General features: G+C 42.9%; 2 protein-coding genes across 3 annotated transcripts in view; one reads left to right on the forward strand and one right to left on the reverse strand.

The window, feature by feature from the left end:
• The first annotated feature begins 1286 nt into the window (after nt 1-1286).
• Nucleotides 1287-6324, forward strand: cdr2l (cerebellar degeneration-related protein 2-like). Of its 2 annotated transcripts, XM_062439162.1 has the most exons (6): nt 1287-1365; nt 3883-3995; nt 4081-4229; nt 4845-5009; nt 5302-6046; nt 6086-6324. In XM_062439162.1, the coding sequence occupies exons 1-6, from the start codon at nt 1287-1289 to the stop codon at nt 6239-6241; spliced, it is 1407 nt and encodes a 468-aa protein (XP_062295146.1). In that variant the 3' UTR covers nt 6242-6324. The 2 variants fall into 2 exon arrangements, with proteins under 2 accessions (XP_062295146.1, XP_062295145.1); XM_062439161.1 differs by having other exon boundaries at nt 5302-6324.
• An 862-nt stretch (nt 6325-7186) lies between these two features.
• Nucleotides 7187-13265, reverse strand: part of arhgdia (Rho GDP dissociation inhibitor (GDI) alpha) — an 11321-nt gene continuing 5242 nt past the window's right edge. Inside the window, exons 2-6 of the mRNA XM_062438879.1 lie at nt 11103-11304; nt 9690-9773; nt 9141-9217; nt 8961-9024; nt 7187-8858 (exon numbers count right to left, since the gene is read on the reverse strand). Coding sequence (XP_062294863.1) covers nt 8656-8858; nt 8961-9024; nt 9141-9217; nt 9690-9773; nt 11103-11298 — 624 coding nt within the window. The 5' untranslated portion in view covers nt 11299-11304 and the 3' untranslated portion in view covers nt 7187-8655. The remainder of the gene's footprint in view (nt 8859-8960; nt 9025-9140; nt 9218-9689; nt 9774-11102; nt 11305-13265) is intronic.

A 13265-nucleotide genomic window follows, 5' to 3' on the forward strand; every position in this document is an offset into this window, starting at 1 on the left:
GGGGGGTTGTAGGAAGGGGAAGGGAGGAGACGTTGGTGCCAGGGACACTGTCAAATACATGGTGACGTCACCTCCAGTGGTGCTGCCTTCAAGTGCTCCTTGTAACTTCCATCTTCGGATTGCTTTACTATCAGACCATGATTAAAATTGTACTTTTTTTTGGACTATTACGTGGACGTATCATCTGGTGTTACCGGAAGCTGTTTAACAAGTCACCATCTTCTATGTGTTTAAAAATGATATAATGCAGAATGAGCTTACCACTCTTAAAACCTTAGTAGCTCAAAAGTTATTGTCAAAAAAGGCTACCAAGACTGAAACAGTCATGAGGTTTTATTAACTATTAAGAGCCTAACTTGTGGAGACATAAAGACATAATTTTTTTTATTATATGTTGGGGGTTTTCCATGGTGTAATTTACTTGGATCAAGGCTGCATTGAGCGGGCTCTACTCTGGGCCACCAGGGACATCGAAAGCTCCAAATTTAATTTGTGTCTACAGGGTTATGATATTAATGGAAAATCGTTTCTGAAATAGGCGCTACAAAAATACAATACTGACTGATATGATTAGAGCTGCAACAATTAATGGATGGGCAGAACATTTGAAAAAGCAAAACGCCTATAACTATTTTCAACTTATAATTAGTTGTGTGTTTTTTATGTGTTTATAACAAATAAACACCTAAATTCTCTTGATCCAGCCTCTGAAATGTGAATAATTTCTAGTTTCCTTACACCTCGGGTTGATTTAGGTTGCATCTTGGGCTTTGGGAAAACGCTAGTTGACATTTTTCAACATTTTCTGATATTTTATAGACAAAATGACGAATCGATTAATTGAGGAAATAATCGGCAATGAATAATGGTCAACAGCAGCCCTTCACATGATAAACATACCCCACCCATAATCTTAAGTGCGGCGCACATCGATTTTTCCGACGGCACATGAACGCAGCAGCAGCAGCAGTATCCAGGCCCTGCTGCACATCAAAGACTTGTAAAATAAACAGAAGAAACAGATGGGTTGTCAGGCAGCTCATGTTCATCCTGAGCACCTGCACAGCAGCAGATCTTCAGGTCTGCACGCTCAGACCTGCTTTTACTTCATATCTGTGAATGCTTCAGACAGACAGGTGCGGAGCCGTGATTTCCTCCTCAAGTGATTTTTCCTCAAAGGGTTACACACTTGGGGAGGCTTCGCCGCTGTTGTTTGTTGTCACTTCCGGCCGAGCCATTGGTGAATTAGCAGATCACGTCGCCGGTGAAGAAGTTGAGCAGCATCGATGCTCCGAGCAGGAAGGATGGAGGAGTTTGTAACGGAAGAAGAGGAGCCGTGGTACGACCAGCGCGACCTGGAGCAAGGTGAGCCATCATTTCTGCCGCTTATGGTTCATGAGGAGGGATCATACGATGTAACAATACTCCAGCCCCTGTCTGTCACTGACTGCCTGGCTTGGATTTTTGGGATAAATAGGTGGATGCAGGGCGGAGGAGGAGGGGGAGGTGTGATGGGAAGGAGAAGGTTGCATCCATTGTAAAACACATTTCATGCTCGGGTGCACACACTATGACAACACTGCATCTATCCACTGTAGCTGCAAGCCATTCATCTCTGATCTCCTCTTCTGCCAATTATTTTGATCTTGTCAGTGGTGTTTCCCAGAATAGCCTCGCTGACTGACTGGCTGGATGCTGCCTCTGTTTCATCTCCTTCCTTTGCAACACTGTTTCTCTTTAGTCTTTTTCTCTCCTTTAAAAAACAAAAACAAATCATCAAACCCTCTTTATTCACTCTGCTGAGGTTTGGGACTGACTGGCGTGTGAATGATGTGAATAAACACACTGATCATCTATATTGGGAGGTGGTGACATAATGTATCTGTCATGAGACAAAACAAACAGGCCATTCATGTAGGAAAAAAATCCAACATTTCCTGGATTTTTGAGATTGTTTTTGAACAAAGAAAGGAGTCAACATGAGCCAGGACCTCAGCCTCCATGTCCAGCTTTAATTGGTTAAAGCAGAAAATGGGCAATGATTGATTTTGTGAACGCAGGCCAGCAGTCTGGCCTCTTGCTTTGAATGAACACGAAAAGCAAAAGGCATAGAAAATCTATTAGAGCCGTTGAGTTTGTGAACATGTGATGCAGTTTGTGTTTTAATGACTTAAATGGATGCACTCTCACTGACCAGTGCATCTCATAGTAATGCTGAGTGTGTCTCTCTGCAACGCCAGCCTCAGCATCACCCCATCTCCTGATTACCTGCTGACCCAGAGAGCCAAAGCAGCTTTATGTCTCATCATAACACTGAGCATAGTCAGAGTGGAGAGAGGCAGGTGGATTTTACTGTGTATGTGTGTGTGTGTGTGTGTGTGTGTGTGTGTGTGTGTGTGTGTGTTGTGTCTCATCTAAGAGTTATTCAGCATTGGGCTAGAAGCCATTAAGCCCCTGGGTTGATCTGATTAGGGAGCCCCAGATGAGACCTCCTTAGTCAGGATCAGAGATTCCAGGCTTTGGGGTCAGAATGGAGGCATAATTGCCGTCAGCGCTCTCGCAGCTCCAAACAAGCGTCATCTTGCAATTGCGCTCGCAGTCTCATGATTTTGCCCCAGAAACGAAGGATGCTGTTATGCAACTTCATCCTGCTCGGCTATTTGGTGACCCCTGTGTTCCTTATGATCTGACAAACATATGAAGTGCGTCCGGGCAGATGGCAAGAGATTCACACATCAGAGAGCATCACAGAGATGCAGCAGAAACACGTGAGCGAATGTACACAACTGGCATAGCTGCGGTGTTTATAATCAGGCTCATCAGTGCAGTACTTCTATGTTTTTTAGGTGTCGCAGCCTCTCGCTCGTCTCATCCTTGTGCACAATTCTAAAATTACATAACTAAGAGTCTCTGCATGTGTAAGCCCAGAGGAGCAGGAACTGTGAATGAAGGGTGAATGCTCGCTGTGCCTCACACACACGCTCTCACTCGCCTCACTATCACTCAGCAGCTCAGGCCAGCGTCCTGTTATCAGTATTGCATTGTTGAAACAGGAAATTGCAGCCTCCCTCTGCAGCATTAGAGGCAAATGTAGCAACAGGGGCCCACTACATGAGTTAGATTTAAGAAGGGGAGATTCCTGCGCTGTTCAGTTCATGGAAACATTAAAAATGTCAGTAAATCATGCTTTACAGCTCAGATGATGTGTGTGTTCCTGTTTTTACTCTTGTTCTACACTGTTCTGATAAAACGCTGCATTCATGTCCAATAATGGATGTCAAGTGGCTCCCTGTTTCTTCCACTCCTCCAGCGTTGTGTTGTTATGGGCTCTAAGTATGCAAGGCCAGCAGGATTCTCCTCACCCTCCTACTCAGTCCAGCTGCGTTTTTTTTTTTTTTTTTTTTTGTCACCAGAGGAGATGAATAATGTGCTCCTCAAGCTGTGTTGTGAAATAACAGGAACAGTGAGAAGGGAGTCTTGTGCTGTCAGATGGCTACAGGTTTGTATCAATATGAATGATAAAGCAGACTGAATGCACTGCAGTTTAATTTTCTTTAAACGTGTTGTTCTCATTGGTAGAGACTTGCAGCTCTTCTATGAGGCTTGTTGTGTCTTTGTTCTCTCTTGTCTTGGCTTTCATGAGCTCCTCTTCAAAACTGGCTGAAAAAAACAGGATTTTCAAAAGCTTTCGAGTTGAATGAAGTGCAAGATACTATGTTAATTTGATGAGAAATGACAAGGTTTAGTCTTCAAGTCATTTCTGGCAGACATGATGTCTGTGTGAGTGAGTGCTGCTCTCAAAAACACTTGTCCAGATCTTTCCCAGTAACATCACCACTTTCTGCTGTTTACCTTTTGTCCATCTTTCTTGGCTCCCATCAGACCTGCACTTGGCAGCGGAGCTCGGCAAAACTCTGCTGGAACGCAACAAAGAACTGGAGGACTCCCTTCAACAGATGTACATCAACAATGAGGAGCAAGTGCAAGAGATAGAGGTATGCATGTCCCCGCTTGTGCATGTGCATTAAAAACAGATTTAATACAAGGAATGTTCAAACTTGAACTTTCTGTCCCTTTCAGTACCTGTCCAAGCAGCTGGAAATGTTGAGGGAGATGAACGAACAGCACGCAAAGGTGTATGAGCAGCTGGATGTGACCGCCAGAGAGTTGGAGATCACCAATGAGAAGCTAGTGCTGGAGAGCAAGGCCTCACAGCAGAAAATCGACAGGTGATCCACAGTTGATGTTAGCCTTATCGCTATCATCTTCTTTTTCATACTCAATTCTCAATTTCAAGTATCAGGCTGGATGTTTTTTTAAATTAACAAACCTCAATACTGTCTAAAGTTCTTAAAACAGCTGGGCATTGTAGTTTATCGCAAACATTTCTCAAACAGGAGTAAATGGTTTGTTTGTTGAGGGTCTATTTTCATCCTCAGCAGCGGAGTTATACACATTTGGTGCTCAAGTGAGTTTTAACGTCAAAGAAACAGCGAAATCTGCAAAAACACTGACATGTCTATGGCAATAAAGGAGCATGTCACCCAGTACAAAGAGGTGGCTTGATGTGTTTTAAAAATGTGCATGTCCCACCTGAGCCAGCTTTAAAAAAAAAAAAAAAAGTCATAATCTTAATCATGGATTGACGTAAATTACAAATGAGGCTAAGAATAGTTTTCAAAGGCGTCTTTTGTTTTGTCTAAATATGCTCAGTCAAGTTCTTTAGTCGTTAACAATGACTCAGTGTAGTTTTAGGAGATTGGTATGCTGAGAAAAATACAGCAATAATCACTTTGTTGATGACATAACAGGCACTGAACAAATATTTGTGTGTGTTTGCACAGGCTAACAGGCACCATGGAGAGCTTGCACGGTCAAGTGGACAGTCTGACAACTCGGGTGGAGGAGCTGCGAACTCTGGAGGAGCTGAGGGTCCGCCGGGAAAAGAAGGAAAGACGCAAGACCGTCCACTCTTTCCCCTGCCTCAAAGAGCTCTGCACCGCACCAAGGTCACCGACTGTTTATTAGTGGAGGAGTCACCCTCAAAGCACATCGACACTCAGATCTGATGTTCTGTTGTCATTTTATGGTGTTAATATAGATTATACACTGCTAACTCTAGTTGAACTTGTTACTGTTGGACTGAAGTCATTGGTATAATCTCATGCCTTTATATGGAGTTTGTAACACATTTGTAAAACATGAATGCCCAAATTGGATGATTGGACAGTTGTAAAGTATTTATTAAAATCTGCCTGAAATCCAGCTACCTTATTGCTGTAACTTAAATGTTTTTTTCAGGTATGAGGATGGTTTCCTGCTGGCCAACCCAGGCAGCGTGGACCTGGCGGAGAGAGAGCCGATGGATGAGGAGAACGAGCGCCTGAAGAACATCGTCACGACCCTGCGCTCGGCCATGGCCGCAGAGCGATCCCAGAGGGAGGGCGCTGAGCGGGAGTGCGCAGCTGTGCTGCAGGAATTTGAGCGTCTGGAACAGCGTCTGTTAGGAGCGGAGGGCTGCCAGCTGAGGGTTCAGGAGCTTGAAGCCGAGCTCCACGAGATGCAGCAGCTGAGGAAGTCCAGGGTGTGTCTGATTGGGGGAATGGAAGACGGACTGGAGACGCTGCTCAACAATGGCCCTGAGATGGACACCCCAGATGAGGGTGCTGGGCAGGAGGGCGGAGGCGATGGAGGTTCTGGGGAGGTGGGGGGTTCAGGGCAGCAGGGAGGCCCGGTGAGGAAAAGCTGCAGCGACACAGCTCTTAACGCCATGTCTTCCCGGGACGCCTCAGGCAGGCGTCAGGGCACTTACGCCCTCCATGCCAATGGCGTGCGCAAACGTGGCATGTCCATCCTGAGGGAGGTGGATGAGCAGTATCACGCCTTGCTGGAGAAGTACGAGGAGCTGCTGGGGAAGTGCCGGCGTCATGAGGAGAGCCTGTGCCACGCCGGGGTGCAGACTTCACGGCCCGTCTCCAGGGACCCCTCCATGAAGGAGTACAGCATGATCTGCGCAGGGCCTTCGACATCGGGCCCGGTCGCCGCCGCTCCTCCCACACCTCCTCAAACTCCCTCCACCCCGGAGGCCCTGGAGGGGATCAGCAGGCAGGTGGAGCAGGTGGACAAACGGCTCAGCCAGAACACGCCCGAGTACAAGGCGCTGTTCAAAGAGATCTTCTCCCGCTTGCAGAAGACCAAGAGCGACATGAACTCCTCCAAGAGCAGGAAGTCGAATAAATAAACCTCTCATAACAGCTACTGATAACTACATGCACTGAAAAGAGTGATTACACAAGACACTGACTCTTTTTTTCTTAATTTACCTCTCTGTTCTGAAGGCTTTTGGTTTAACATTTAGTCACTCATGACTTACTGCAGTTGAGTGATTAATTTGAAGCTGCCAAATGTTATATTTCACTACAGGGCTGAAAGATTGATGGTGTGGTGAGTAACTGTGTGAACGAGATGCCTTTTTCTGACAAATACTAAGAATGAAAGGTCTTGTTTCTGTCTTTGGACAATCTGGTATGTGACATATGTTGTTGAGATGTTCTGATGCAGAAAAGATTTACTACTATTGCCATTTTTTTATTTATAGAAAACTGATTAAAGTAATTAATATAAAATGAAAAAAGCGCCGTTGCACTCTAAAACTAATTACTAAATGGCATTTGAAGCATGTATCTATTAAACACAATTTGCTAATTTGGTCTTTATAAGCAGGTAGACACTAATTCGCACAAGCTGTTTGACCAGCTTGAAGTACTTCAAGAAGCAACAGAAAGAAATATGTAGACTGTGTGTATTTGCAAATTGTTGGATGGTGCAAATCCTTAAAGACATCTGCTAAAGTGTACTGTGCATAAGTGTTAGATGGAGTTTTGTTTATTAGATCTACGGTGAAGGAGACGGAGACGCCTCTGTGGTGTTTTTTTGTTTTTTTTCCAGCATGCATTTTAAGCTACAGGGGGCTGAATGAGCCTCATCTCTGCTGCAGGGATTTATATGACAATATACTCTGTCCTACACTGTGCTATCACATTGTCAAAGTTGTTGAAGTTTTCTGTTAATTAAAATAAGAAATATATTGACCATTTTCTTTTTTTGTGCTTATGGAAGCAACAATTCAAAACCTTGAACGCTTGGAAGCAGGAAAACTGAATAAAAAACAGAGGACACATGCAGGCCCAGTCTGAACACTTTAATGTGAACACAGGAGGTTGGTAAACTGTAGGTAATACAAGTAGCACACATTGAGTCAAACCCAACCCATAGAGGAAACAACATCAGTCATTGACATGAGTGAGCTGAATGAAACTCTGAAAACAGAATTCATTCACATTGTATGGAGTTTACATAACAAAACAAAAACTTTCATATGGCAGGATGTGTTAACCGTTGGTGTCTAGTTGGGGACTGATGTCTCTACACTGGTTTAGAAGTCAATTACAGACAACATTTTCACCTCACTGACATCAGCACACACACGGAGCTGCCGAGTCAGCGGGTTGCAAGACACCGGAATCAGCAACGGTAATCCTAAACTTGACTAATACGAGGTGAGCGGTTTTAACTGTCCTTGATTTCAATTTGGGAAGGAACTATGGGGACATTGTATGATACAAAATCCTACATGTTGTTGTGAATGATCTAAAAAAAAAAGAAAAAAAAATTCATCAGACAAGTGCTTTTATGAATCATCAACCTGAAAAAATAGGTGATTTAAGTCCTTATTCCTGATTTCTCTATTGATGTGTTACAAGTATTGTTAAAAACAGGCTCACATGATGGTCTGGCAAATGGAATATGAAGGCAAATGGCTCAACTAGGTTTGTCTATTTCATCCTCAAACTATAGGGTTTGTTAAGGCCACGTGGCTGCTAAAAAACTGCCAAAATACCCTGATCAGGAGAGGAACAGCTGCACCTAGAGCAAGGGGTCGCAAGAGGTCAGAGGTAATTTTGTTTAACCCTCGGTTCTCTCAGCAGGCTCTGTAGGCTGATAAACGATTTGAAAAAACAAAGCTGGACTGAATTCCACATCGTTTATCAAGAACCTGGTACAATAATCTGCTCAAAGGCTTTAGGAGGGCTGTGTCTGAGACTTGTGTCCAGCAAAGATTGCTCAATGACCGTACAGCGGCCCCGCACATACAGCACTGCTGCTTCCTGTACAATGCTTTCAAAGGCAGATCGTGGTAATCGTACAAAACAATCGAATAATAAAGAAGAGTGAGAAAAGAGAGCGCTAAAGAGCAGAGGGAATCACAAATTTCATCACTTTTTCCAAGAGCAGTAATGTTTTTTAAAATATTTTCTTTTTTTTCTCCTTTATAAACAAATTGTTACCAAAAAAACTGGATTGTGCACATCGTTTGCTTTTTCCACATCTAATGATTTAATACTCAACAGGAAATAGCGGGAGCAAACAAATGAAGCGTTACGATGGGAGGAAAGATGAAGTGATGGAAAAGTTAGAAAAAAGGAAACCATAAGAGCGGGGAAAGAGGCGTCAATGGACGGAGGGAGCAAAAGCTTAAATCAATACAAAATCTACAAATGGATCTAAATAGAAAAAGAAAAATGGAATGACAGCAAGAAAACAGAAAGAGCGATAAAGAAGAGGAAGGTAATGATGGAGGATGGGCGAGAGGAATCAGTCTTTCCACTCTTTCTTGATAGTGAGGCTCCAATCCCAGGAGAGGTGATCGTGTTTGTCGTCGTCGGTGAACTTGGATTTGATGTTGTAGGTGCCACGGGCCAGCATCCCCTTGGGTGCCTCCTCCATGGTGGTGAGGAACTCGTACTCCTCGTCTGGTCTGGGCCCGTAGCTGCCAACCATGTAGTCTGATTTGTCAACTAGACGTCAGAACGGGAGGGAAAAGAAGGTGTAAGAAAGCGACATACCACTTGAGAGAGCCACTTGAGGATACTTGCAGATGTTTCATAGGGTGCCCTTACCCTTTACTCCTTTCCTGAATGATTGCTGAATGTACTTCAGACCTGACACAATCTCCCTGTTGACCTGCAAAAGACCACATGCATCATCTCGCTGAATTCAGTCTCCCATGACAAAGATTGCTCAGTGCAGCTGGAATAACGTCTCCATGCCAACAGTCCAGACAAACACCAGCCTCTCACCTTGAAGTTGATCTTTATCCTGTACTCGACTCCCTCCTTCAGCACAAATGGGTTCTTCCTGAAGCCGTCCAGATCTCCTGGCAGGGGACAAAAGCAACGCAGTGTGAAAATAACATCCCAAAATTTGATCCAGTCTTAAATATACACACTCAGGGTTAATAAACTAATCAGGATATCACAGTTCTCAAAAGCAGACTGAGTACTGTATTCAGCTTTTCAGCACCGTGTAGTAAGAATACCAACCACCAGGTGGCACACTGCTTCAAGTGAGCAAAGCTGTAGATGAGGGTGACCACCAAGGGAGGGCAGGAGTGCCATCAGGAAATGGCTCATTAACCCATTTACAAGGGAATCATGTCATTACTAATTAGCCGACTAATGACCCAGCAGGACATTTGCTCTATATTTGCACACAAAGATGGGAGTAATTACTGTTCATAATTAATGTTCCTGCGAGCCAAAATACGCCTGCTGTATGTGGGCTTTCAAAAAAATCTGCTGTCAAGAGTTTTGTCCAGATTGCAGCCTGCCAAAGTGTGCTCTACTCACCCTGCAGGTCAAGGATCAGAGGGTTCGGAGCTGCCTCACATACCAGAGTCATTCGCGTCACCTGGATGTTGGGAACGGCGGGATCTAAAACAGAGAATTATGACAAGATAATCGATTTATAGCACTTCACCAATGAGATAATCTGATTTCACAGTCACATAACCTATTTGATCAACAATTTCATAAAAGTGACTCTTTTTGTTTTGAAGTTGTTGCGTGACTACAAACTTCTTTATTCATTGTTCTAACAATTAACATTTCAGTTTGATAAAAAAAAAAGAAGAAAACATTTTAACAATGGTTACTATCGAGCAGCAGGATGAAACACTTGAGATATCACTCCTGCTGTTTCCTCTCGTCAGTTCTTTCTTTCTTTCTCACGTTCTGAATAAAACTATTTGAAGCTGCCTCTTTTACTGTGTTTAACTGAGAGTGTTATATTAGCAACTTTTAAAATATCCTGAATCTGAGTATGAAATCTGAGTCTTCAAGTGAAGCTTGTTGACTAACTTGTTATTAATAGCACGGCTGAGATAAACTCCAGGTAGAGGCCAGAGCTCTTTCCCGGCTCTGAGATAGCTAAAAGTGGCTTTCAGGATCCGTTTCTATGTTTAACTATTCAAAGTCTATAATTCTTCCAGATGTTATTTTTAAAACAGGAAGTCAGTGAAAGCAGTTGGATACAACTACTGTCAAGTCACATTGCATTACTCACATCACATTACCACATCAGCAAATATTGCAAAATAGCCGATACCGAGCCTACAGCACAGTGTAAGTTTATACTGTGTGTTGAAAGTAAAAAACGATGTAAGAACCTTCTTAATTAAACATGATCTGGAAATGATCAGCATTACTTTCCACATTTGTACATTGTCTAACTTATTGTTCAAGATTATTATATATTTAAACCAATTTATATTGGTTACATGAGATATCAAACAGTACTTTTTTCAATATGTTGCTTTGCTGAGAGTATTATTACAGACATCATACCATTGAAATAAATCAGTTATTTGAAAACAAATGTCTGGTCAAGTCTGCCAGCTGCTTAATTTAACAAAATTACATTATAACATTTACACATATCTGACAACATCTGATCAAGTAAAGATGAATCTGTTCCATGATTTGATGTTCAGCTTTATTGTTGGACAGTTTTACTCTGACTTTGCTAACTGAGCTGTTTTCACAACAAATAACTGAGGTCTGACTACTGGTAGAGCAAAGACCAGTTTTTGCAATTAATGTTTTGGATAGACACACACACCCTTTATAAAAGTATGGATATAAATACGTTTACACTGAATGATGGTGAATGAAATTAAAGTGTATTCATGTGAATGTGAGTGTGTCTAAAAATGGCGTTCACAGTTGTTCTGTTAGAGTTACTTCAGACGTCCGATCACTCACCTGCAGCTACACCAGCAGCGGCTTTACCCAGCAGCGCCTCCTTGTACTTGCGCAGGCTCTCGTCATCTTTGTCCAGCTCCGCGATCTCCTGTAAGCTCTTCTGGGCGGGAGGTTTGTAGTTGACCGCGCTGTCGGCCTCTTCGTTCGCCGCGGCGATCGCTGCCAGCTGCTCTGGTGTGGGTTCCTGCTCTGCCATGGTGTGCTAATGGCAGCAGAGGAGAGAAAGGAGAGAGGAAGGGTCAGACAAAATGAAAAAATTAACTAATGAGGACTGATGGCGACGGGCCACACCACTTCCCCTTTTTTACTCCAGCACTTGATTATTATACCTCCAGCTGCTGGAAAATTATTACAGCATTCAAAAGGAAAACCTCAGTGAACTTTGACCTCTGCAGCAGTCTAAAGGGAGAGTTTAAGTAGGAACACGGACTTCCTCTTACTGAATGTTTATCCTGATATTTTCAGTGTGATTTCCTCAAGTTTAGAGACACTGAATAGCTCTGCACAAGAATGAACAATAATTGTATCTGGTTTGCAAAAATGTGAAACACTTGACAGTGATTTGACTTGATTGTGAGAGTTAGCGGGCGTACTTAAAAACAAAACAGTTCCTGGTGACATATACTGTTGGCATCAAAATTTATGTGGATTATTGTTTTTTTTTGCAAAAGACAAGGCGGTTTTATAAAGCTTTCCTCCATTTAAAACACTTGAGCCCAAGTGTATGTGTGTGTCCTCGTGAGCACACATAACGTACGCACTAACACAGACAAGAGCCAGGACACATGACGTCGACTTGGCTACAGAGACAGTTTTTCTGAGGCCACGGTGGTAATGTTCAGAGAGTCCGGTGTTCTAAAAGATGTTTATCTGAGCTCCCCTTAACTCGTTTCTTCTCTACCACAAACCTCAGCAGTTTCACAGGGCAGAAACACGGCAGTCACGTCTCATTAGAGGAGAGGATTCTGAGGGAGACGGGGGTACACACACAATAAGGAGATCGTTTTCATTTTCAACAAAATAAAAGTGCTAGGAGGACGCTACATAACTCAACTGTTGCTTGTAACACGCTGTGGAAAAAAAAAATTGGAGGTATTTATTAATAACATCTGGTGCACATATGCTGGGTAAAGCCTGTACAAAGCTCTTAAACACCTGCAACAGCCAGAAGACAGCTGGATGGCGGCACTCTCAACACATGAACTTGTGCAGTCTGGGTTTTTTTTGGTCTTGTTTTCTCCCTGCGGACATCAGATGAAATGACACTCATTGGTCAAATGGTGTTTGAGGTTCTCATAGTTGCTGATGAAGGTAAAATCAACAGACATAAACGTGTTATGAGGAGTTCTGATACTACTCAGTAATGTAAATTTAGTGAAAGTGAAATACAGTATCTGTGGAGTCACTTACTTTATTCATTATTCAATCTGAATTTGTTGCCACTGACAAGCCACTCCTCTCATGTTACAGGCGGCTGCGCCCTCAAATGTTAGACATTTGCATTTTGAAAGAGCTCTACTTCCTGCCTGTCAAAGACTTAAAGCGAGCAAGAAGGCACACACTTAGTGAAGATTATTTAGCATTGTGAAAAAGAAAAACTGTTAAAAGGCTACAACAGGCACGTAGAGGAACAAAACAGTGCTTAAATGTGGATGATGTGACACATTGTGTGCACAGGACAACCACCACACAACCTCAAATGAGGAAGCCTATAAATCACTATATATGACAAGATGACACACAAACTGCCTCTCTGTTTAACTCTAAACTTCTAAAATATGCAAACACAAACAAACACCTCATATGTATTACTGGCTGGTTTGGTTTATTGTTGAAGTCAAAGGTCACCATGAATAAAGCCAGGTGAGCTAACCAATCAGACAAATGCAAACACACATGAAAACCACCAGATGACACACGCAATCACGGCACTTGAGAAAACCTGCTGAACTGCAGGTGGATAGGCGCAGCAGAAAAAAAAGACTGTTTACAATCTTATCGACCATAATAAATCACACTACTGCAAACAGTACCACAAAAACTGGTGTGTGGTTATGTGTGACCCTCTTCTAAGTTCTATTGTTCCTGATGTATACAGCTGGGTATTAGCTAAACAGGAACTGAGAACATAGCATAGGTTTGTTTTTTTTTCCTCCTCCAAAC

Source organism: Scomber scombrus, chromosome 18 (genome assembly GCF_963691925.1).
Source record: "Scomber scombrus chromosome 18, fScoSco1.1, whole genome shotgun sequence".
NCBI classification, from domain to species: Eukaryota; Metazoa; Chordata; class Actinopteri; order Scombriformes; family Scombridae; genus Scomber; species Scomber scombrus.